This window comes from Rhodnius prolixus, unplaced genomic scaffold (assembly GCF_049639745.1).
Source record: "Rhodnius prolixus isolate KJV_2025 unplaced genomic scaffold, Rpr scaffold_4, whole genome shotgun sequence".
Lineage (NCBI taxonomy): Eukaryota > Metazoa > Arthropoda > Insecta > Hemiptera > Reduviidae > Rhodnius > Rhodnius prolixus.
In genome coordinates this window covers 7405436-7432658 of record NW_027411614.1, presented here as the reverse complement: position 1 = coordinate 7432658, position 27223 = coordinate 7405436, and the positions used below count along the sequence as shown (strand labels likewise).

Here is a 27223-nt window from a genome sequence, read left to right as displayed (position 1 = left end):
TTTCACTTTCAACCACTCCTGAGGTTCTCACTTATCCTCTAGAATTTTAAAACGTATCTAATTATTATTTAAATGAACTGGATTCTGAAATTGCTAACTACGTCGAAATGTGGTTTAGGAGAGAATCTCAGAATGTCCTCAAAAAATAATTTTGCTAGAAAAATTGTCATAAATAAATAGTTATTGAAAATTAAAAGGAAGAAAGATTATTACCAATTTCAGTCAGTAATTTTGTTTATTTGTATTAATGCCAATCTTTCGATCAAAGGACTAGAGGACTACATTACTGATTAATGATAAATTGTGGTATGTTCCACAGCCCTGAAGATCATATAGCCCTTAAAAGTCGAAAACTTGTGGCATTAATACAAATAATAACAAATTATGACTGAAATTGGTATAATCTATCTTTTCCCCTTGAATGAATTAATCATTCACCAAAACAGATGAAGATTGCTTTACAATTATTGATCTACATTTATAATGATTGATCATATGTGAAGTTTAGAGGCGATCATTGTGCTCTGTTCCGAGAAAAAAATTGAAAAATCCGTTCAGTAATATATATATATTTAAATTTATTTAAAGTACGTCAATAACTAAGCCCCGGGGAGCTTTTTTTCAGTGTACTGTTGACCTTCGGGAAGTGTTCTCTCGTTACAGACAACAATGTTCGTCACCGTACCATGAGCTATAAGAAGCTCCTAAGAAGATAAAAATCTTCCGTTTTTTCCTCCAGGCCGGAAGTAAACTCACTTTAGCTGAGAATAGATTACAAGAAACATCTCTGATCACCTTTTGTGACTATCACTGCTCCATGATTGTTTAGTTAAGTCAAGCTAAAAAGTAGAAATCTAGAGTATAATCTTTAGTTAATTGTAACGCAAACAACAGTTAATGAATGTCCGATATTAAATCAAACATAAATGAAGATTATTAAACAATCTAATGTTATTTTAAGATAAACAAAGCTTTTTGCCGAGAGTCATATAACGATTTCAACAACACCTAAAAATGGATTTGCCCTTGTTAACCTTTCATTTTTTCCATTCCATCCAATCATAGTTTACTATTTCAATTTCTATTTCCAAAATTATGTAATATTTTGGGTTTAACGACATTTCTTCTCCATTTTATCAAGCTCCTATTTTCAGTATTCGCCCAGACTAAAAGCTAAAAATCTCGAGTTCCTATTAGTGAAGATTAATCAACAAATTTTATTTGCATTCAGAATTTAAAAAAAAAAAACAATTTAACTCTTACGCAAACTTAGTAAAACTGTAAATTACAATAAATAACAGGAGGAAGTCTACTTCCAGAATTGTCCCAAAAAACGAAAAAGTTAAGTTTCCCCCCCCCCCCTTAAGAGACGTTTTAGTAAATTTTAACGATCCTGACTTTTATCGTAAGAAAAGGGATTTAACTGTCAAGATTTATTTATTATTTCGAGTTATCACCGCGGTAACATTCGCTTTAAGATCGCTGAGTTCCACAAAAAGAAAGTGGTGTTCGTTAAAGACAACACTGCAACACTGTCCACCACCGGATCAGCTGTATGAAGAGCTCCTAGGAAGAGAAAAATCTAAGAGCCAGCAGCCGAATTCGGAGCTGGGATCTCTGTATGGGAATCCAGTGCGCAAAATCACTCAGATAATCCCTTCTTTTTGTGTATTAAAACTGTCCGGTAGGACAGTTGTATAAGGGTTGATCGTCAAAAAGTGCACGAAAAAGCGAAACGTTGAAAAACGCCCAACTTTGACAATTGTTTTCTCTTTTTCTATAAAAGGTAAAATTTTCAAATTTTCTTTAAAATATAGGGCAAACCCTCCTTTATATCTGTAATTTTTTGCAACAACCCAGATGTTATAGATTTCGAGAAAAAAGTTGCTGAAAATGAGCAAAAACGGCATTTTCAAAAATTGGTCTTCTTCTTCTTCTTCTTCTTCTTCTTGTTCTTTTTTGTAAACAACGTAGCGCCTAAACGCGTGAACCGATTTTCATGAATGGAGTGTCATTCGATTCTGAATTTTATGTAGATGTGCCTTTTGGGGGTCTCGACCCTGTACATCAATCAACCCTTATACTTAACTTTTTAAACTGTAAGTTTTTGTTAAGGATACATATATATATATTTTTAATTTTTCGGCCAGCAGATGGTGCCACCATAAGGTTTTGTATTTGTTAAGAACCATTTTGAAGAATCAATTTTTTTGTTTTTCTTTTTTAGCATTTTCTGAAAAAAGGCCCCTAGAATTTTTTTTATATTCCGTCTATACTTATATTTATGCAGATCACAGAATTAAATAAATTTCAAAAAGAAAATTATCTTGTATTCTACTTAAAGAAATATAGCTTGTCAGTTCTAAAATGGCTCAGCAAAACACTTTCATTCCAATCGTACAAGTAGTAACTATAAGACAGATATTCCCTTTATATTAAATTCAAAAGGATTATTTCTAGAATTCTATCCAGGAAAATTAAATTATAAAAAATTATAGTAATAGAAAAGAAAAAAAATATTGACAGCTTCGAGAATATGGAAAAAGGAAAATAGATTCACTCGTGACGTCATATAGATGCATTTTTATTTATAAGAGACTCTATGTCCGTTATTTGCAATTGTAAGTTATAAATAAATAAATAAATAAATCTATTAAATAATGTATGAAGTAGGATAGATTTCATTTCCATCAAAGTTCACCAAAGACAACTTCTGAATATAACCTGTTCTATATCTCCCCGTAAATTCCGCACTATCTGTTTTAAAAGAAATTTATTTTCTTAAACAAATATTTAAGTTGAACAATGCTTTGAAGCGGATAGCATAATTTTTCTGGACTACACGTAAAATTTGTTAAAATCTATAAAAAGCAGTGATTTAAATTGTTCATTTGTTGATTTAGCATTCGCTCGTTAGTGGAATTATTGCATCAATCACAAATTTTGGTGGGAAAAAAAGATTGGGTTGCTAAACATTCAGAGAAAACCCATCAACCTGAAGGGCTGAAATTCCAAAAAATAAAGCGCACGATCACATAACAATAGTAAAAAAAAAAAAAAACTCTTGGGTGGCCATCATTGTGAACGCGTTTAGTTTTAATTTAGGTTTATTTCATTAAAGAAACAGACGAAAATGGCTTTCTCCTCATTTCTATAACTTACAAAACACTTTTAGAAAGAGAGAAACCAAAAAGAAAAAAATAAAGGTTACAGAGAAGAGAAGAGCGTAAGTTAGGTGTCGTGTCTGTTTGTCTGTCAAGTCACGTAGGACAGGCGAGCAACGCGCAACGAGTAATCACACATCGCTGGAGGTGAGTAGACGATAGTAATTAGAGGCTAGGTAATTATCATTACTGTATTCTCCTCTGACTACATTCTACAACCGATTGGCTGTGTCCACAGTCCACTTTTATACAAATTTCTTAGTAAAAAAAAACAAAAAAAAAACAGATAAACTGAAAAGAAAAACTAACTGGCATACCAATCAGGATATGAACTTTTACACTTTTACAAAAATATTTACTTCGAGTCTATTCTAAATAAGTGGCAACAAAAGGTAATTACTTGAACTTGAAACAAAAAAAAAAAGAACAGGAAGGAACATGTCTGATGGTTCTCAAGAGTAGGAGCTAGGGTTTAGCGAACCTCCAGGCAAATTCTAGCGCATCAATACCGACAGATACACATTTGTACACTCTTCATAGTCACCTATATTCTATATTATAACAGATACAGGAACTTAAGGGAGCCACAATAAAGTTTTTAGGTAGCAGTAGATTTTGCCACTTTTTTACTAATCTAAATCTAATGCTTATTTTATTTTGACTACACTGAGGTTCAGCATTTTTGATTCAATGCCGCAATATATTGTAAATAGATATTTTAACTCCGAAAAGCCAAAACGTTCCTACTGACACAGTACTGTGCCCTTTGCTCTTCTTCCGTACATTACCTTCCTCTGGCAGGCCCATTCAATGGCTTACTAAAATCTTCCGAATGGTTAGGATATTTCGTACTTCTAAAACCCTCAATAAATAATTTCTACTTTTTAGAAAAATTAACTCGAGTAAAACTGATTTACTTATGTTTAATGACATTTATGTTATTGAAAATGAGGTTAGGCTTACTCCGCTGGTTAATATCGTTGATTTTTTTATCCATAGAAACACGCATGGTTTTTTCTTATTTCTAACTAGCTTCAGATTTCTACCCAACATCAGAGGTTTAACAACCATTGTGATGTAGAAGATTTGTTTTCAACATCTTTAGCTTCTACCTTTGCTAAACTCTCTCACTGGCTTTTGTTCAGATTGAAAGAAGAGCTCGTCTCTAGTTTAGTCGAGTAGCTGGACGGACAAATGAATGAATTGTAAAGTAGCCAGTCACCTCTCTATCAAATCCGAAAGTTATGATTTAAACGCGTAGAAATCGGTGATAACAGTTAAGGCGTCAAAGGTAAGCATCGCATAGCTTAGCTGTATTGCGGGGTTAGTAGCCCACTCCCGGTCTTTACCCATTAAGCATTGAGTAAATCTAAAATCCTAGTAAAATAATTCAGTAAACCGCCTCCGACCGCGGACCTCGCGAATTGGATGAAAAACCCGTCTTGAAAAAATTAACTTCTCTTCACTTTTAAACTTAATACTTAATAAGACTTCAGATATTGCACCCCCTTCGCAATACTACGAACCAAAGAACAAAGCACAACTAGCGCTCCTACCAGAATCTACACGAAATCAGCAGTTTGAAAGTCGGTATCGCTTAAAGGTGGTTAGCAGTTAAAATTGCGGTTATTGTACTATTTGAAGGTTACCTTGGCAACCAGAACTACATATCTCACATTAACTTAATGGAACAGGCACTGCATTGTTTTTGTTTTTTTCCATCCAATCAAAATTCACACCGCCGTCTAGACATTTTTATTACTGATTGTTGATTTTTTTAAAAATCTTACGTCCTCACTACTTCTTTAGCTTTTTTTTTTGAGCAAAAAATTTAAATGAGATTTAAATAATATCTAAACAAAACAGTGTGCTAACTCAAATTCACTTCTCTTCAGTTCTTGTCTGGATCAGCTATATCTTTCGCGCTAAATCGTTCTCATATAGCGTTTATTTGGGTTTAATCTAGGTGGCATATTAAAAATATCTGGGGAGAGCATTACGAAGAGAGAAGTAGAGGATATCACAAGAGTTTTTACTCTCACTATTGGCTCCTCCTCTCTCTTCTTAGTACATTCCTGAAGAGCCTGGATCCTTAAAATTGCGTGAATTGAAATAAGAAGTGTCTAATAAATCCTAATGAAAACTCCCCGATCTATACCTAGAACTGCCCGGAGAACTTGGGAAGTGACTAGGTGATGGACGGAATACACCCCTACCTGGAATCCACTTGGAGAAGCTTTCTTCAGAATATTTAGCGGAAGTAAAGGAGAGGAGGAGAGTTAAGTTGGCACTGGAGGTTGGATATCTCTAACTTCTTCCTTACTTCTTCCTAGGACTTCCCTAAAGATATGTAAGTTTATCCTTTATACAATAAACTTCACAGTCTGAAAAGTGGTCTCAAAGATTTTTTTTAAACGTACAACTTGTTTCTTATCCCAATCGTGACTTAAAAATATTCATTACCTAATAGTAATGAATTTAAAATAAGACTTTAATTAATTGATTCTTGAAAATTGAATAATTAAAAAAAAAAAATGCGTTACACAGTAAAGGTATATTGAATGCGTTAGGGCCAATTTTGGACTAAGTACAAATCTAGAGCAGTAAATCATAAATTCAGTCCCTTACCACCCATTCACATTCTTACTTCCTCTCGCTTCTCATAGTGCGATTTAACTTTATACAGAGTACAGACCCTTTTAGCTTGGCATAACCCACGGCCCTGTGTAGTTCTCGAATGGATATTTTCCGAATAGCTTTAATTTTGTTGATATTACCAACCATATTTATCTACTTTAACCTTCTCTCTTCAGTCTCTTCAAGTTATTAGCCAAAACCATGAGTTCATCTTTCTTAAGTTTAGTTGCAAGAAAGTATACTCGTATAACTTAGTATGGGAAGAATCGCCAAAGAGAAGGCAGTTATGTGAGACACATAAAATCCTGCTTTTTTTTATCATTTACTCGGGGCCTTATAACATGTATTTCCGATGAGAATAACTTCCTATTAATACATAGAAGAGGTAATAAAAATTCATTGCAGTTATACTGTTTATGACATAATTCATAATTTCGTAAGCGGGAATAGTCAGGTTATAAGAACTTGGCGTTATCAGTACATTGATAATACCTACAAAAGAAAACAAGATAGAATTATGCGTATATTGGAAGTAGAAAATGAAACAAAGTGCTACACACTTGCGAGAATGGCCTTCACCTCTAATGGGACCTTCTACACCGTCTGTGTATCCCTTGTCGGCGCAATGGTTCACTGTACATTGTTGAAGGTGGAACTGAGTGTGCATGTAGTGTATGTAATTACAAGGCACTGTGTAGCACGTGTTATAATTTAAAGGGCACGTTACATCTCCAGCATGGGTTTTGTTTTTGTTTCGTCTTCGATACTGTTCTGGTTTTTTGTTTCACCTAATTTGTTCATTAGAGTGTACAAAAAGGGGCAATTAAGCGTCATTATTGCCTTTAAGAATATCCGATATTATACGATTAAAAAACAAAAAACAAAAAATGTATCAATGAAACACTTTTACAACTTTTTAAAGTGGAGTTTTAATTGTAAAGTGGCGTTTATTGTAATTAATGGTTTAGGCTTAAAATTGGCAACACTATCACCGGAATGCCCTTTTTCTTCTGCCCTCGCTGGTATTGTAGCCGTCAATTTAATCGAAATGATACAAAAAATTATAGAATAAAAGAAATGATTGGTTATAATGAGAGAAGTTAGAGTATCCCAATCGTCTTAAGTCGACATTAAATCGTCCATACGTTTTCGCAATATTAGAAATCTATTCTATAAAGTGGAACTTAATTATTAACTTTTTATTGTGATCTACTGACCCGTTCTTGGTGCTAGAACGAGGCTAGTTCTAAAAGTAACCTTTTCAACCATTCCAGAGCGAAGTTCTAAGAGAAGGTATTCCCACCTTGAATTCTTAGTATTACCTAGGTTCTACATTTTTATTTTAATTTTTTTCAAATGATGATATTGCCGGCCATTAGGCAGGAGATGTGTTGAATCTACAGAAGTTATTAAGCTCTAGGAACAGATCTTTCTTTCAAACGATCCTACAGCGGTTCTAAAAGTGTTCATAACCAGGATTCGACTTTATCTGCTCAAGCTGATTCTTACATCAAACATTTCAACAGTCTTTTAGCTGTCCCGGAGCCTTTGTCCTTCATACTAATACTCTTCTGGCTTTTGTCTAACCCATTTTCCTATTGGTTGCCATGACCCCGCTGATCTATTATTTTTCTTAATTGAAATTTATTTTATAATCGTCCTAAGAGACGAGAGAAGATAGCCTTCCTATAAAATGTTATACGGGCTGCAAGAACTTTGTTTCTATAATTTCAAAGGAAATGTTGAGTACGAATCTCGAATTAAAATATTAAGAGAAAAACGTGTAAATGTTCACTTCACATAGTACGACTCCCTGACTGATTGCCATACTATGATTCAAGAAAGATTCAGAGACACCTGGGAAACAATTGTTAGAGGAAGACCTCTTCTACTTAGAATCCTCTCAGATCCTGGGATTTCTCCCTTCATTTGGGTCTGAAGGGAATGCTGTAGGGACACGCCTGGCCAGCAGTAAGTGAGGACAATAGATCTTATAGCTCGTAGGCTACTATCATTACCTTCCCCCTAAATAGAACCGATAAAGAATTATCAATCTTATTTGCCCCAAAAAGCAGAGGTTAGTCAACCTTTTTTTTTGAACATCATATCTATAATGGAGTAGGTGTAGTATTTAAATGGCAAGGTTATTTAAAAATAAATTTTACGTGTGTGTATTAAATGATCTTATTTTAGAAACATTTGACACATTGTTATAATGATGTCATCGGTAAATGGTTCAAACAGTGGTTAAAGAAAAAGAGAACTGTCACACGTCATAATTAAGAGTAGAGATGATCTGAACGGTCATGCTGTCATCAATAGGCTAGATGATCTAGTTCTAAAGTGTTTTAACACATACTTAGTGAATATTAGCGATTTTTAGAGTACATTTTATAATTCAAAATAGTGTTTCTTTAAAAAAAATTGTTTATTTAAACTAATAATATATTGTTGTGACTTAAATATCTTCTTTCGCTCTTGTATTTTATCTATTAAAATAATGATTCATATTCTTAATATCAATTCATTCATAAATTGTATTTTACGTATTTTCACACCTATTTAAGTGGTAAATAGAAGTGTACACTGAATTTCTAAAAATGCTGCCTAGATATAACCTAGTTTCAACTCATTTTTAACTGAATCTGCAGGAATATGTAGGGCAGAAGTTCTGTGAGACGAAACTACAGTTACTCCTAAGACCGAAACAGCTGGCATTAGCTGGCTCTATAATTGTCCTACATGATCAGGTGTAAACAATGGAATCGGTTAAATGGAGGCAATTTAATGTATTAGATACTTTAAGTGATACCTTCTCTGAGAAAAAAAACTTTGCTAAATTAAAAAAAAAAAAAAAATTAAATTAAGGCTAGAGAAAGCCGAGTTTTCGTTTTTTAAGATCTTAGCATCCGTGAGAGTAACATTCCAAACACACTTTACCCTCTAATCTCTACCGAATAGTCAAAAAGATGACCACAAGAACACTATCTGTCTCAGCATCAAACACTCTCACCGGGACATTCACAGATTCTGAAACAATCCTAATTTTCATTTTTAACTTGAACAATAAGGGCTTTTCTATTTGAATTGCCACTAAGTATTAAAGTACACATCCAAACTAAATATTTACTCCTATTAAATATTTACAGGAACTTTACAGATTAACGCCCAAACAAAGGATGTAGGTAATAAATTTTGTATTAATTTTGGCTGTACGAGGGTCGTTTGAAAAGTCCGTGCAAAAATAAAAACTACTTAATTTTTTGGGGTAAACCTTTTTTATTTTTCAACATAGTCTCCTTTTAGGCTTATACACTTCGTCCAACGCTGCTCTAGTTTGTTGATCCCTTCCGAATAATAGGATTTGTCCAAGTCTGAAAAATAGCCATTCGTTTCTGCAATCACATCCTCGTTTGAATAAAATCTTTTTCCCGCCAGCCATTTTTTCATATTGGGGTACAAATAGTAGTCCGAGGGAGCCAAGTCTGGAGAATAGGGGTGATGTGAAACGAGTTGGAACCCTATTTCCATTAATTTTGCGACCACATTTGCTGAGGTGTGAGCTGGTGCGTTGTCGTGATGGAAAAGGACTTTTTTGTGGGCCAATCGTGGGCGTTTTTCTTGCAGCTCGGTTTTCAAACGGTCCAATAACGATGAATAATATGCACCTGTAATAGTTTTACCCTTTTCTAGATAGTCGATGAAGATTTTTCCTTGCGAATCCCAAAAGACAGTCGCCATAATCTTTCCGGCCGAAGGAACGGTCTTCGCCTTTTTTGGCGCAGATTCCCCCTTGGTAACCCATTGTTTAGATTGTTCTTTGGTCTCAGGAATGTAGTGATGTATCCATGTTTCATCCACAGTGACGAAACGACGCTTAAAGTCCTGCGGATTCTTCTGGAACAGCTGCAAACCGTCCTTGCAACACTTCACACGATTTCGTTGTTGGTCAAGCGTGAGCAATCGCGGCACCCATCTTGCGGATAGCTTTGTCATGTCCAAATGTTGATGCAAAATATTATGTACCCGTTCATTCGAGATGCCCACAGCACTAGCAATCTCATGCACCTTCACTCTTCTGTCATTCATCACCATATCATGGATTTTATCAATGATTTCTGGAGTAGTAACCTCAACAGGCCGTCCAGAACGTTCAGCGTCACTTGTGCCCATATGGCCACTCCGAAAATTTTGAAACCACTTATAAACTGTTCTAATCGAAGGTGCAGAGTCACCATAATGTTTATCAAGCTTCTCTTTAGTCTCCTGAGGCGTTTTGCCTTTCATAAAGTAGTGTTTAATCAACACACGAAATTCTTTTTCGTCCATTTTTTGAAAATCACTCCACTTCCTCGATTCAAACGAATGCCAAACACAAACAAATATAGACCGATCTGGCTGAAACTTGGTGTGTGTTCTTCCAAGAGATGCTACTAACTAAACATAACCTCGATACGCGCCAGTAGTGCTATCTCTCTGACTTTGCACGGACTTTTCAAACGACCCTCGTACTTTGCTTTTCTTATACTATTATATTTATTTCTGGGTTCGTTTCTATTTTAAGGGACCGCCCCAAAAAATATGAGAAGTTGAAGGCGTATTTTCTGAAATATTTTGTGAGTTTTTGTATTTCTATGAGGTGTGAAACAATGTTCTGAAAAGCAATAGTTGGTATATAATATATAGGATTGTTCATTCATTAATATAAATATAAATATTAATTAAAAACTAATTTTGAGTCACAATATTTTATTACAATAATTCTCCGATTGCCTCAGATTATTTATTTTCGAATCAGAATCTGAAGGGTTTACATTTTTGTTTTGGTTATTTGACTGTTTATTTGATATAAGTATGATTATAGCAGAACACACTTTCGCCTTCTAAGCGAAATGAAAGTTTACCATGAAGTTGCTAAGTCGAAGAGGATAGGAGCTTGTTCTATGTACGTACAATAATAGTTGTATCTAGTTAACTTTATTATTTCACGCAGCTAGTTTCTCCTTTTTCTTTTATATAATAGATACGAGGGTCGTTTGAAAAGTCCGTGCAAAGTCAGAGAGATAGCACTACTGGCGCCTATCGAGGTTATGTTTAGTTAGTAGCATCTCTTGGAAGAACACACACCAAGTTTCAGCTAGATCGGTCTATTTCTTTGTGTTTGGCATTCGTTTGAATCAAGGAAGTCGAGTGATTTTCAAAAAATGGACGAAAAAGAATTTCGTGTGTTGATTAAACACTACTTTATGAAAGGCAAAACGCCTCAGGAGACTAAAGAGAAGCTTGATAAACATTATGGTGACTCTGCACCTTCGATTAGAACAGTTTATAAGTGGTTTCAAAATTTTCGGAGTGGCCATACGGGCACAAGTGACGCTGAACGTTCTGGACGCCCTGTTGAGGTTACTACACTCCAGAAATCATTGATAAAATCCATGATATGGTGATGAATGACAGAAGAGTGAAGGTGCGTGAGATTGCTAGTGCTGTGGGCATCTCGAGTGAACGGGTACATAATATTTTGCATCAACATTTGGACATGACAAAGCTATCCGCAAGATGGGTGCCGCGATTGCTCACGCTTGACCAAAAACGAAATCGTGTGAAGTGTTGCAAGGACGGTTTGCAGCTGTTCCAGAAGAATCCGCAGGACTTTAAGCGTCGTTTCGTCACTGTGGATGAAACATGGATACATCACTACACTCCTGAGACCAAAGAACAATCTAAACAATGTGTTACCAAGGGGGAATCTGCGCCAAAAAAGGCGAAGACCGTTCCTTCGGCCGGAAAGATTATGGCGACTGTCTTTTAGGATTCGCAAGGAATAATCCTCATCGACTATCTGGAAAAGGGTAAAACTATTACAGGTGCATATTATTCATCGTTATTGGACCGTTTGAAAACCGAGCTGCAAGAAAAACGCCCACGATTGGCCCACAAAAAAGTCCTTTTCCATCATGACAACGCACCAGCTCACACCTCAGCAGTTGTGGTCGCAAAATTAATGGAAATAGGGTTCCAACTCGTTTCACATCCCCCCTATTCTCCAGACTTGGCTCCCTCGGACTACTATTTGTTCCCCAATATGAAGAAATGGCTGGCGGGAAAAAAATTTTATTCAAACGAGGAGGTGATTGCAGAAACGAATGGCTATTTTTCAGACTTGGACAAATCCTATAATTCGGAAGGGATCAACAAACTAGAGCAGCGTTGGGCGAAGTGTATAAGCCTAAAAGGAGACTATGTTGAAAAATAAAAAAGGTTTACCCTAAAAAATTAAGTAGTTTTTATTTTTGCACGGACTTTTCAAACGACCCTCGTAATTTGTCTTTAATCCACGGTTAAAACATTGTACTGAGAGCTTCCGTTTGCTAGTTCTTTGCCCACTAGTTGCTGGAAGTCGCAGGGAATGAAGTAAAACCCTATCTTCTCCAAAATGCTAGAATTTAGTCCATTTCATCCGACTTACTTTCAGCCAGAGTGAGAATACAGTACATTTGACAAAAATATGTCATTTTTGATGAGTTCTTTTAACAGCAGCTTAACCCTTTAATATTGTTAACTAACCTTTAAAGACAACCAACATTTAGTAAACTTTTGAAGTTGAAAACTAATTTGTAAATTACACTTTAACGATTACTGAGAGATAAGATCGTGCGTGTATTACACAAGAGTATTATTTATGTAATATAATGTAAAACTCATAAATTATTATTTAATTTAAAACTAGTAGGGAAACAATAGTAATGTAGTAAATAGTGTTGACTACAAGGACAAACTGAGCTATGTCTAGTTTTATTGCTGCTAAATGGCTTTTATCTATTATTAGTTATTACTCTTGTACGTTCGCTCAAGTTAAATTGATTATTTCTAATTTGTTTTCTCGTGTAATAATAAATCTGAATTAGAGGTTAATGAAGGTAATAGTAACATCGTGTAGAACTATGTACTTACTGCAAGGTAACCCAGTGGAATGTAAAAATGGTTATTATATGTGCAAAAAAGGGCATCAATTAGCCAATAAAGTTTATTAACTAGTGGGCTCAAGGTTTATATTTAAAGTACACTTCTGGTATAATTTTTTTTAAATGTGTTTTTAAGTGTTTATGGAATTTGAATTATGTTTTTATGGTTTGTAAAAGTGCAGTGTTTAACTATTTCTAAAAAAAATGTTGAAAAGGTTCTTATCTTATTATGGCATATAGTGCCCTTCCGTTTCTGTTTTGCGGTCATTGCAGCCTTCTAGGCCATATCCTCCTTACACCCAATCTTGAGCCACCCATCTTCACCTCCTCATACCCAATTACCTAAGGCTTTGTACCACATCGATCAGCATACAATGCCAAACCTTGAACCCAATCGTTGAATAAGAGTTAATGTCTCTTTTGGTGTCTTATTGGTGTGAATTGGTGCCTTTTCCTGCGCATAACATATAACAACCATCTTTAGGTTTCACTGGTTACCTTACTGTAAGAACATAAGTTGATAGGCAAACCGTACGATCCATACTTTACTAAATCCATTAAAGTTCTTTTAGATTTGTCTTTGCAACCAGTTTTATCTTCTAGAATAAGAGAATTAGGAAAGAAATTTTCTAGGTAATTGAAGTCAACTGAATTTACTTTCTTGTAAGGTCAAGCCGCCGCGACTTAGAGCATCAATAAATCTCTAAGTCCATTTTAGAGATGCGTAAAATATGATCAGTTCAAGTAAAAATAGAAGAGGTCTTATTTTTCTCTTACACAAAAACTGGCAGTACTTTTGCAAAGTCCAGCTTTAAAGTTACGAAATGACCTTTAAGAATTATTTCTCGAAGGTTTCTTTATTAAGTGTAACCTAGTAAATATAGAGACTTAAAAAAAAAATTAGGAGGTTTTTAGAAACAACTTAAATGGACGAAAAGTGAAGACACCAAACTGAGGTTTAAAAGAAATCAAGCCGACTACTTATAAATGAAACTAGAAAAACAGTGGATTCCCATATAATATACACGAATTGAGACATCAGGTTAGTAAGAGGTGATGTTATGTCGGTCGGAAGAGGGTAGGACACTCTCTTCAGTTCACCTGGTCTGAAAGAGAAGATACTAAGAATAAAGAAGGACCTATCATATTATAGAAGCAAGTAGAAACGAGCGGACTGTTGCTTCCTGACCATGTAATAGAGGGCCCCGTATCTCTCTACAGAACTAAAAGACTTGAGAACACAAACTGGTGAAGAAGAGGCGGTCCAGCAACAAACAACTCACTTCTTGTAACCTAACATTACCTCCAACACCACGCCACATATTACCTACTAAAGCGACCTCTGGGTGGTCTTCTACAACATTAATTTGTGTTTTTAGTTGTTTCTTTTCGTTTTAATTTTATGATTATTATTATTTCTAAGGCACTACATTATATTCCTTTGCATTCAATATCCCTTTACTATGTAACACATTTTTTTTTTTTAATTACTTAATCGAGAATCACTTAAAGTCTTATTTTAAATTTATTACTATTAATGAATATTTTAAAGTCACGATTGGGATAAGAAACAAAAAGATGTGAACCAGTTTTCGTTTGACTCACTTTGAAACGGGACCTTCAAAATTCTTTTATGGCTGCAGAACCAGCGGCGAAACGACGAGAGGTCAGCATTCAGCTGAAAACTCCCATTTCTCTAAGCCCTAAAAGTCCTTCCCGCTGACACAATTTTTAGTTCAGTCTTTCCCTTCATCTATCTGTCAAAAACGACTCAGGCAATGAAATTTTCAGTCACCATGTGAGGCAGTCTTCGTTGGCTCATAAGGAGGCTATACGATCTCTAAATGACCGCCCGACCTTATTAGAATAAGATTCCAGGGTAAGGCTAGGCGAGTAACTAATAAAGAATCTTCTCTGCCTGCCCTTTGACCGGAGACTTCCACCTGTGTTTGTTGTTTTTCGTTTAAAAGTAGGAAACAAAATATGATTTTCTAGAAAATAACCACTTTGAGCTCTTTCGATTTTGTGATAATCTATTCACACAGGCACTCGAATTATCCTGAATAATATTCCGGAAAAACGTTCATTTCCGGTAACAAATTTTTAAAATTTTCACTTCCTGTTATGTTACAAAAAAATAAATAATAAATTTTCAACTCAACAGCTTCGATTTCCAATAAATCAAGCTGACAAATATAACTATTGCATTAAAAATTATCTTCTTAAAAATCTTTATCTTAATAAGCGCATATAATAATATTATAAGTGAATGGAAGAGTGGTTTGGACCACTTGAGAGAAGTGGCGCTGAGTGTCCGCATGATATATCACTGGAGATAAGTGTAACGAGTCTGTCTGTAATGTAGGCCGTTTTTGAAACTTTGTAACGTATTTATTTATCTAACAGATGAAATACTGTCGCAAGTATTACCCCCTAATCGACAGGATTTAAGCAGTGAATAACCCAAGTTTGTTTATTTTATTTTTTTTAGTATTAAATGTGCTTTAAAGTGTGACGATTTCCTAAAAAAACAAAGTCTAAAAATCGCTCTAAAAACGCTTCAGGGTCGAAATGAAGATTTGATTGATTTATTGATTGATCAAAAGTACATGGAATGATTTTTCGACATGGTGCAATAGGATTATTTTCGATTTATAGACAATAATTTTGCTTCGTTCAAACCCAGAAACACCTGAAATTACATTATAATAACTAATGATTCAATTACTGTGAATAGCACCTCTTCGATTTGACAGACAAATGTATTATACAATAAATCACCAGAGAGAATAATCGGTACAATGAAGAGACTCGTGTACGGAGGGTTGATGTAGTTCGACCTACTCTGAACGTGTTATCTGGTTGAATAGTCATTAATACAAGAAAATATCTGGTCGAATAGAAAAAAAACCTCTACCAAAATCCAGAGAAATGTATAGTTTACGTGATGCGAGTGTCGCTGGCCAACTAATAGGATAGAAGGCAGGATATTCAGAAGGATATACAGAAGGCAGAGTGAAAATAACACTCCGGATTCAGAAAAATTATACGCAGACATCTATTGTTACCAACATTGATATAGAAATTATGCAAAGGTGAGAAATAATTTGACCATGGAGAGAATTATCAACGAAAAATGATAATATATGGTCTTCTGCATTAAAGAATAAGACATGAAATAGGTTTTAAGTTTAGATGGTTTTAATTTTATCGCGAAAACGATATGGCGATGGTGAAAATTGTTTTCTGCATGTCTAGACTAGATAGAATTAATAGCGGCTACAGGAAGAGGAAGCTGTGACTCTCTTAGTTCCTTGACTGTCTTCTTCTTTCTTCTGTCACATCACTTTACAGCAGGAATTCCAAAAGTTTCCATTGTTTGGCACGCTATTGCAAAACAGCGTGATGGAATTTACGAATTATCTTCAATATAAATTACAGAAAATAACCAATGCCAATAACATTTGACAGACAAAAAATTTGAGGCAATGTTCATGATCAAAAAGAGAATACTGCGTAACGTTTTTTTGCAACAGAAAAATCGACCGAAGATGTGGAGCGAGTCGTAGAAGAACTTCCAAGTTATCACCCTGCGTTAATGATTTAGAGAGACAACTAAATCTTATTTAACTACAATCGAAACTATTAAAACTGTTCGGAAGGGTTAATCGTCAAAAAACTAAACGAAAAAGCGTAACGTTGAAAAACATTAAACTTTGACAATTTTTTTCTCTTTTTCTATAAAAGATAAAATTCTCAAATTTTCTTTAAAATAAAGGGCAAACCCTCCTTTATAACTGAAATTTTTTTCGCAGCAACCCAGATTTAATAGATTAGTGCAATGAGCATCGCTAACTTCCGACACTTTACGTTTTTTTTTTTTTTAAGTGACGAAAATAACAAAAAATTTGGCTATGACTTCACAAAAGACACAGGAGCAAAAACAGGTGTTAATGGTGCAGTAAGTAAATGAAGTTCAGCTTAGAAATCTTATTTTTTTTTATTATTCTTTCGCTGTGTGTATGCATTCAAATAGAACTTGCAATAAGTATTGTTATGTCTTGTGCTCTAAATCTTCGCCAAGTATAACTGATGAAAATGGACAAGCGTATAAGAGCTTATTAGAAGAAATAATGGTAATTCTTTGGAACAGAACTGAAAGGTAGATTCTTTCTACAACTAAATGGTCAAGAGAATTGGAGAGAGTGCATTCACTTCTCCAGAAAGTGGAGTGACATCTTCTCAATAGAAGACCGTCTCTCTTTCATTGAATCTCTTCTCACAAGGATCCATTTTCTCACCTGACAATGGTCACTGGGAGGTGCCGGAGAAAGGTAACAAACATTTCTAGTAGGTATAACAAAACGTTTTTCTGTAGATTGATTCGTATCGCATGTATGGTTCTGTTTAAGACCAAGTGATCTACACATTTAACAGTAGTACCAGAAAAATCTTTTCTTTAACTTGACTTTTTCACTCATTGGGACAAAACCTAGGTTAGGGATGCTATGTTGATACAAAGCTACTGTTAATATCTATATTACCTATTCTGGAACTTCTCTGACCACTTTCTGCACCATAAAGAGGTTCATATGCATAAATAGACAGTTTTTAAATTTAATGTACAATACACTTCACCCAGATTGGCAAGTAGATTCCAGCAAAACTGGAAGGAACATGTACCTGTGTCTGATTGAACCACAGCAAATTATCTCCCTGTGTCGCCCCTTCCAAATAGGCCCTCTTTGTCCCCTAGCCCTTCTTATTGACAGATTTGTGATCTCATTATCATGGCAGTACAGTAGCCACAGGTCAATTTGCATTCTTTAACACAGTAAAGAAGTTGAGAGCATTAAAATATATTATTTCTTATTTATTTCACCTTAGTTTTAAAAAGATATTTGGTTTAATAAAAAAAGTTGTGAACTTTTAAAATACTGAAATTTTGGATATCTTTGATTGTATCTATCGTAGTATCTCTAATTGGTTTTGGACTAACATCATCATCAACAGACCTAAATAAAATTGCTCCGTCAGCGGAACGGTAACAATAGAAAACGCTCTTCTGACCATCACGTCTGGGTTCTAATAACCACATGAGTTTCGAAAATCGAAAGGTATAGATTACCATTTAAGCAGATGCTTCGCTTTTTCTTTCTTTAGTTATTGAAGTTACCGCCTTTTGAATCTTAAAACAAACTTGCTTTAAATGAAATCAATTAAAGAAATTAGTTTCTATTGCATAAAAATCGCATTTCTTGTTGCTGGATTTTGACAGAAAAATTTGGGAGTTACTTAAAATGGTGAACCCAACGATTTTTTTATTTTATTTTAAATTTTGAGTTATTTATTTCATTCACATATTATTTATACTAAATAAGAAATTTAGAAAATAGATTCACTAGAACATATTTTGAGGGGCCCCCAATTTGAGATGATTTTAATGCTTCCCCAAATATAGTAAATTGAAATTCAAAATTTTACAAGTAAACAATAAATTTGTGTTTTGAAATTGTAAGAGAAATTACAAATAATGTTTCTATTATTTTTTTTTTAGAATTTGAAAAGAAACGATTTAATCATAACACAATAAAGTTGTAATTTGAGCAATATCATTTTAAAAAGAAGCTGGAGTTGTCACAGTATTTTTTAGGAAATATCTCTTGGCTGGCTAGCTTCTAAATTTTACAGAAAGAAAAGGAGAAAGGAAAAGGAAGACAGCCCTGTTAAATGAGATTGTAGTCAGCTGAGTTAAAGATATTTCTTGGACAGTGCTGGCTTACTTCAACTTCTTAGAGGAGTAGAAACAAAATTAAAAAAAAAGCAAATAAAATGAAAAAATAAAAACGAACAAATTGTGGTAAATATTATTAGTTAGTGTGTAATGATCTGGGTGGGAATTAGGTGGAGAAATTGACGCGCGTGTGGTCGCGCCCTCACTCGGTGTGGGGCAGAAGCCTCCTCGGGGCCAGGGCTAGCCAGAGATATGAATTAGCTACGGGCGTAAATGAACAGGTTTTCAGGACCGAAGAAGGAGATGGAGGAAGGTTTACCTTCTTCTCCTTTATGCGGCTCCACTATACCGCCTCGGCACCTGGTCCCTCACAGTCTCCTGAGTATCTTCTTTTGGTAAAAAGGCCAACTAGGTAGCGCACTCTTCATTCCTTAGTCTTTGCCCGTAGATAACAACAACATACCTCAAAATGTGACCACATCTTTCTCACCCTCACTTTCGTTTCTCAATAGTCTGTCACTAGGTGTGAGACAGATAGCAATCTGGTAGGCCAGTGGCAGCGGAAGTGATTACTCCAACTTGATAACACCACTTAACTTTGGCAATGAAGTTTGAAATATGCGTTAATGTTTTTTTTACTATTCTTCTTTCTCTGTTTCGATTTTTTCTTTTTGGTCGACTCTATAGATTGAAATCTTTTGTGTTTTTAACAATCTATGTGTATTTCTTGCTCTTTAATGAACAAAGTAGATTTTGTAGATAATTGCCAGAATCTAATGGGTTGTCCTAAACGTTCGTTCCACATGCTCTAAGTTAAGAAAAAATAAAATTCTTCAAGTAAAACGCCCCCCTTCTTTTAAACAACTGATTTTCCAACTATTAGGCATTATTAAGATTCTATATTTTCAAAATTTGCTCGTTTCTGGCCAAAAACCTTCTACAAGAACAATTTCATTAGGTTAAATCTTTTAAAATTCTTCCCGTTTAAAAAGTGTTTTGAAAAGACTTCAACAGGTGATTATCTGTTGGGCTAATACGGAGAACAGTTTGGAAGAGATGAATAATATGCCATCCAAGTTATGCAATTCTGTCTGCCAGACAAAGAAAAGAGAGCTTCAACGTTATCTTGGTAGAAGACAAGAACAAATTCTGCGCAGTCATTGCTTATATTATCGAATCTAGCTTGTTGCCTAAATTCTTCTTAGAATTGCCTTTTTAACATTAGGAAAATCAAAAACACTGCTGCATTCCGATTAAGTAAATTTACAAGTCTTTTAAATAGTTTTAAAATTAGATCAGTTAAAAGTAAAAAATCGGACTAGTTTTAATGTTAAGTAGTGTCATTTTCTGATTATGGTATTTCTAATCAAAGAATATTTTTCTGTTTATCATATTTCATTGCTTTTCTAACTTCCCCATTTGTAAATAATAGTTTTTGCTTACGAATCTAATATAAGATAATACAACAAATTTAGTGCGAGACGGAATCATAAATGAAGTCGAAATCTCTACTGAGATGAAACTCCGGAACCGATCAGGGATACAATAAACACGATGCATAAAATCAAAGATATTAAAATATATATTTAAAATCAAAGATTTTGGAAAACTTCGGCTTTCTGTTTTTACTCCAAATTTGCAATAAATGGAAAATAAAAAAGGAAAAGCCCCTTTATTAAAAATACTTAAAAAAGGATCTTTTTTTTCTCATCAAGGGCAAAAGTTATTCGGAAAAGCACCCTTACGGGATTATCTTTTTAAACTCGGGTTTTTGCGACTAAATATATCGTGACTAAATACATTTTAATTAAAAATACACATATATTTTTAGAGTTATGTATTAAATGAACTTTACTAGAAATTAATCTATCCGAAGTAATGATCTATCCGGATTATTAAACCACTTGTTTCTTAAAATTCCCGGCTCTTCTTCGATGTAAAAAATATTTTGAGCGTAAAAAAAAAAAAAAAATGAATACCTACTTATTGTTTTTTTAAATACATGAAAAAAATGGTGGGCTCCAAGATCAGCTGTAGATGTGTATTTAATATATAAATTCTATGTAAAGAATGTCGTATAATATGTATGGACCCGGCCAACTAAAAAAGCGTGTACACAACAAAACAGTCGGTCAGGGTGGTCCCTAAGCAACAGGATTAAAAATCCTAGGGATTTAAAAAAGATGGACCGGTTATGAGAAATGATGGTCTCCTCCCCCTACTTAATCCCGTAGGTCCAATTGGACACACTGTCTGCATCCATCTTCTTCCTCTAAAAGCACCAAAGATCTTGGTTTTATTTATTTTTATTTTTTAAAGTTACTTCTTCCTTCGTCATTTTCTTCATTGTTATAATAATTTTGTTCCACTCCTTGCACTTCTCTCTCCTTAAATCTTCTTCATTTGACGAAAAGGAGGTAGTCAAGAGTGTCTACAACACAATTTGTGGAAATCAGATTGTTTCTTTCACTAAATTAATAGCTTAGAGTTCGAACAATAATGTTGAGGTGTTGGAATTGCTTTTTGATGTTGTTGTTGTTGTGGTGGTGATTGGAGGGAACATGTTGAAGAGGGAGAACAACGTTACGCTACCCTCTAATGCAGAGCTTCTCAAACTAATCTCGTCTACCGCCCACTTTGAGAATCAATTATTTCCTAGCGACCCCCGAAACTTTTTAACTTTACCCCATCTTAAAAATCACAATCTCAATCATTACTTTAATTTAATTACATCAAGCCATATGAGTCTTATCCTGTATCTGAGTTCGAACTTACATTTTAAGTGAGACTGGCCTAATGAGCGCAATCAAAGAAAACTTTATAAATAATATTTAGAAAAACTTGTATTCAAATTAAAAGAAACATTTCAATTTAAATTTTAAAACTAATCTAATGTGAAGGATGTATCTGATGATTTTTTTTTTACAAGTTTGGTTAATATCAGGTTCGAATTTACTTAAAAAACAGCCGTGAGTCACCGCTTTAGGTAGGTTTTGATTTCAGTTTTTAAATATTAAAAACACACAAATCAGTCATCGCCCCCTAAACCGCTTCAACGCCCCAAAATTTTCTGTGGGTCCTTTACCACAAGGACATCAACGCCCACAAGGAGGCAGAGTTCCACCACATATACGAGGGTCGTTTGAAAAGTCCGTGCAAAAATAAAAACTACTTAATTTTTTGGGGTAAACCTTTTTAATTTTTCAACATAGTCTCCTTTTAGGCTTATACACTTCGTCCAACGCTGCTCTAGTTTGTTGATCCCTTCCGAATAAAAGGATTTGTCCAAGTCTGAAAAATAGCCATTCGTTTCTGCAATCATCTCCTCGTTTGAATAAAATCTTTTTCCCGCCAGCCATTTCTTCATATTGGGGAACAAATAGTAGTCCGAGGGAGCCAAGTCTGGAGAATAGGAGGGATGTGAAACGATTTGGAACCCTATTTCTATTATTTTTGCGACCAGAACTGCTGAGGTGTGAGCTGGTGCGTTGTCGTGATGGAAAAGGACTTTTTTGTGGGCCAATCGTGGGCATTTTTCTTGCAGCTCGGTTTTCAAACGGTCCAATAACGATGAATAATATGCACCTGTAATAGTTTTACCCTTTTCCAGATAGTCGATGAGGATTATTCCTTGCGAATCCCAAAAGACAGTCGCCATAATCTTTCCGGCCGAAGGAACGGTCTTCGCCTTTTTTGGCGCAGATTCCCCCTTGGTAACCCATTGTTTAGATTGTTCTTTGGTCTCAGGAGTGTAGTGATGTATCCATGTTTCATCCACTGTGACGAAACGACGTTTAAAGTCCTGCGAACAGCTGCAAACCGTCCTTGTAACACTTCACACGATTTCGTTTTTGGTCAAGCGTGAGCAATCGCGGCACCAATCTTGCGGATAGCTTTGTCATGTCCAAATGTTGATGCAAAATATTATGTACCCGTTCATTCGAGATGCCCATAGCACTAGCAATCTCAGGCACCTTCACTCTTCTGTCATCCATCACCATATCATGGATTTTATCAATGATTTCTGGAGTAGTAACCTCAACAGGGCGTCCAGAACGTTCAGCGTCACTTGTGCCCATATGGCCACTCCGAAAATTTTGAAACCACTTATAAACTGTTTTAATCGAAGGTGCAGAGTCACCATAATGTTTATCAAGCTTCTCTTTAGTCTCCTGAGGCGTTATGCCTTTCATAAAGTAGTGTTTAATCAACACACGAAATTCTTTTTCGTCCATTTTTTGAAAATCACTCGACTTCCTCGATTCAAACGAATGCCAAACACAAAGAAATAGACCGATCTGGCTGAAACTTGGTGTGTGTTCTTCCAAGAGATGCTACCAACTAAACATAACCTCGATACGCGCCAGTGGTGCTATCTCTTTGACTTTGCACGGACTTTTCAAACGACCCTCGTATATAATATTAATTAACGATAAAAGCATTCATTACAGGTATTCCAAAATTTGAGATAAATAGCTTGGGTGCAAATTAAACAAATAAACTTTTACAAAACAGATTTTTGAGTTATTTAAAATTATTTTTATCTTTTTAGACACAACGGTCGAGTTTCTAGAATCTTCTTTTAATGTCTATTTTTCCAAAAAACTTATCATTTTCATAGAAAATTCTTTCCAAAAAAAACAAACTGATTTTCAGACTCTGAAAAGTTATTGTCGTTGAGTATCTTGAGTATTTCATTTTTTTAAAGGAACCTTTCTTGACTTTTGGACCGAAATGCAACCATTTTATAAAAACCCTTATCTTATACCCAAAAAGATTTAAACTACACCCTCACTATACCTATTTTATTGAGACAAAAAGTCATTTGAAATATTCATTATAATTTTAATAATCAAAGTAAGTCGTGAGAATGTGTAGAACAGAAAGTTTGCTATTTCTAATTTATTTTATTGTTCTGAAATCACAAAATATGATGTAGTCATGATTGAAGTCTCGATTAGAGAAACAGCTGGGATCTCTACAAGATTAGCTTACAAGACCAGTAGCCATTAAAGCGCAAGAAATATTACCAATACGTTCAATCTACAAACTCCACTCCTCCACATTAAGTCACACTAATACTTTGTCTGTCTGTCTGTCTTATGTGATATATGACTTTCAGCTTCGTAGTAGCAAGTCAGCTTAAGAAATTGGTCACTATTTTTCTATCAGTTCTAACATTTATTAGTTCAGCTCGGATGTTGTGATTAGTGAGTAGTGTTGCCTGTACGCCACACAGAAGAAGGATAGTTTAAAACAAGAAAACAATGGACTGCTGTACGTAGTTAAATGGACATCATTTCCAGTCGGTCACGTGGACTCCTCTCGTCATGCCTTCCAGTAGCTGTAGTAACATTCTTCAATCCCACATTTAACGACTTTCATGAATATTATTAAGAAAGGATTTCCTGGTGGGTTGACAATGGCTCGCCCTCTCTCTTTCTCTAGGTAGTACAAGAGAGATATAACACCTAGTTCTGTCATTAGGGTGCCATTAATTAGGGCAGAGTAATTAGACAAGCTAGGTAATAGGTGCGTGTTTAATGAAGATGGTTTTGTTGAATGGCTTTTTTTTGTTGTGTCACCCCAGGTTACCCGGATCAGGACATATTGCCCTACAGGGGTTCCTATTAGGTTTCCAGGGCTAGAAATTGATTATGCTATTAGGCAGCCCTTTTTCTAGAGATAAAACTATTCTTCTTCCTAACTATTTGAAAGGACAGCTCATAGTGCAAGTAGTAATTGATTACATATACAAATTTCTTCAATTTTATAATTACTTTACATTCTTTAACTGAAATGTGATCTTGAAATTGTTTGAAACCAAGAAAAATCCAAAATTCTATTTCGTAAACCTCTTCTGAGATTATTACTTTGGAGAACTTACAAACAATATAATAAATTTTAAATTTCGTGACTAAATCGCAAAGGATATCCGACAAGAATGTTCCGTTCAAATTTACCAAGTTGAAAGTCCAACTTTCCATAACTTCAAAAATTTGTAACAGTTGCGTGCTGAAAATTGATTGTAACATTGCAAAACCCCATAATCTATCTACCAGTTGGTATATTCAAAATTTTTAAAGAGGAGAAGGTCTGCAAACCAGCTTTTAAGAGTTCTGGATACTTGAGGAATTCTGTTGCAGAGTGACTTCTTAATGTTTCAAGTTAGGTTAACTGGATAGATCTTATCCCATTTACGATGGTAGGAGTTCTATCAAAGTATACTTGTGGTGGGCGTTCGTCCCAGCTGTGAGTATATTTGGATATTAAGCACTTTTAAATCAGTTGTTTCCGAAATAATTTTCTGTTCGATTTACGGAAAGTGACTTAATTCAAAATCTTCTGAGGATTATTTGTGCCGCAGTTAGTTAGCATAGATTAGCACATTAGCTATCACGTTCTTCTTTCAATCACCTGAGTCTACAATGATTAGCACCTCAAAGATCTAAAACTCAATCCTCGCACTTTCTCAGACCATTTACTGGGCTCAAAGTTACACAATGTTTCAGTTTATAAATCAAAAAGTAAAGTAATGCATTTTTTTTAGGCGAGCTTTACGTCCACTACCAAATTAGGTGTCGTGGACGGAACCGGATAGTAAACATACTTTGATAAAGAATTTCTCACATAAACCATTCAATAAAATCCAAAGCCTAGACCCGGAATCGAACCCAAGTACCACGATACATCTTAGTTTCGCGGGCCTCGCTTCTAACCGCTCGGCTACCGCGGCTTCTTGCCGGGTCTTATATATTATATGTTTCCATTTGATCAAGTAAGCAAGATTAATTTTCAATGACCTAACAGATCTAAGGTTATGCTTACGAATTCCATGTAATAGATTTCTTGAATTATCTACGCTTTACAGTTCAGTTGGATCTTTGTAAGTCTGAAGAGGGTACTTCAGTCTGGACAATACGTTGTTATGAAAAAGGGAGACTGAAGGACATGATTGTATTGAACCCAATGAGAGAGAGAGGAAGGCATACCTTAGTGTATAACCTAAGGGTACGACTAGAAGAAGATATGAAAATTAGTCTACTTCAGACTGAGCACCCTTGTACTTCCCTAGTTTAGGGGCTCCATATTTCTATGGAGGAGCACACATACATGTAATTACTATTGTTGTTATTGTAAAGACATGTGCAAACAGCAAGGAACAGTAAGGAGGTGTCCGGTTTCTATTGGGTCTTGTAAAGCGCGCGTTCGCTCACATCGTACATTCTTCCTTCCGCCGAGCGGTTATTAGCTTCCCCTCCAATTCACTATACTGATGCTGGCCTCTGACCTGAACTATAATGTTCACAAGAAAGCTAGCTGACATCACCCTGCTGCTCAGATTATGATGAGGAAGGAAGCAGTACTAATTGTCCCTTAATACTCCCTTTGCAAAGGGGGATGATAGTGATCAGGCCCACTTTTATTCCCATAAAATTATACAGACATCTGTCTGTATTTTATTTCTATTTATTTATTTCTGAAGAATGCATATTGTGCAATTATTTCTTTAAATAATTATATCCATACAGGCGAAAATAACTAGCAGAATTTATTATGAATATGGGTTCTAATAATCAGATAGTACTTCTTACTTGAAGAAATTATTTTAATTCTAGACAGATTTTTCGCTCAAAGTTTTAGAGGGACTATTTTTCAGCTAAGTCTCTAGAATTTAACAAATTTTACAAAATATTTACGCGAGCTTAAAGCATCAAATAAGTACTTAAAGCGACCACTTGAATAATCTAATATGTAGCAAAGCATAAATAACTTTTATAAAGATAATTAGCATTCAGTATTGTAATTTGTAAAGGAGTGTTTTGTTTGATAAGATGTAACTAAAAATCGCATTAAATATCTAATTCTAATATCTAAAGTAGGATTAACATTAATAACTAATAACTGATTGTTCACAGGATGCCGTGAGACAGCGTTCATCTATGCGATCACCAGTGCAGCTGTGACGCACGCCGTGGCCAGAGCTTGTGCTGAAGGAAGTATAGAATCATGCACCTGTGATTATAGTCATCAATCAAAAGGAGCGCCCAAGAGTTCATCAGCGAGTACGGCCGCTGTACACGGTGTCCGCGACTGGGAATGGGGTGGATGTTCAGATAATATTGGCTTTGGCTTTAAGTTCAGCCGAGAGTTTGTGGATACTGGTGAACGTGGGCGAAGTTTAAGAGAGAAAATGAATTTACACAATAATGAAGCCGGAAGAGCGGTTAGTATTTAGTTATTGCTACGAATTACTACATAATTTTGTTAAGTTAAATTTGGTGGGAATAATTTCCCTAAAGAAGAATGTGCAGCAACCATTTCTTCTGGGGACTTTTCATTACTTCCTTACAAGTATCCTGGCCTAAACAAAACAATACTAAAAGCCCCATCAGATACTCAATAGCCGCTGAGGCCGTTGGTTAGGCCCCAACGTATCTAAAGAGAGAATCCAGGTCATTAATTCAATCATTTCACAGCAAACTACAGCCTACAATAAAAACCCTTGCTTTACGAGAAAACCACAATAGATCTGCCAGGTCACACTGAATTTGGGTTTACATCCACTTCAACACTTGTATCATGAAACCCAGAAGATATAGATACCATTTTAAAAGGAATGCAAACGTTCTAGATTAGATTAAAGCATTGGAGGGTCGGTCCTGTTTCCCCAAGTTCTACAACCAAAAGAAGTTTTATTATGCCGACCTTTTGAAGTTCTA

The 27223-nt window shown here is 35.1% G+C and overlaps 1 protein-coding gene and 1 long non-coding RNA gene across 2 annotated transcripts in view; one reads left to right on the top strand and one right to left on the bottom strand.

The window, feature by feature from the left end:
• Positions 1-27223, bottom strand: part of LOC141456234 (uncharacterized) — a 72707-nt gene that overhangs the window by 30275 nt on the left and 15209 nt on the right. The window lies entirely within an intron of this gene.
• Positions 1-27223, top strand: part of wg (Wnt family member 1 wingless) — a 100405-nt gene that overhangs the window by 69660 nt on the left and 3522 nt on the right. Inside the window, exon 4 of the mRNA XM_074132014.1 lies at positions 26420-26727. Within this exon, the coding sequence (XP_073988115.1) occupies positions 26420-26727 (308 nt within the window). The remainder of the gene's footprint in view (positions 1-26419; positions 26728-27223) is intronic.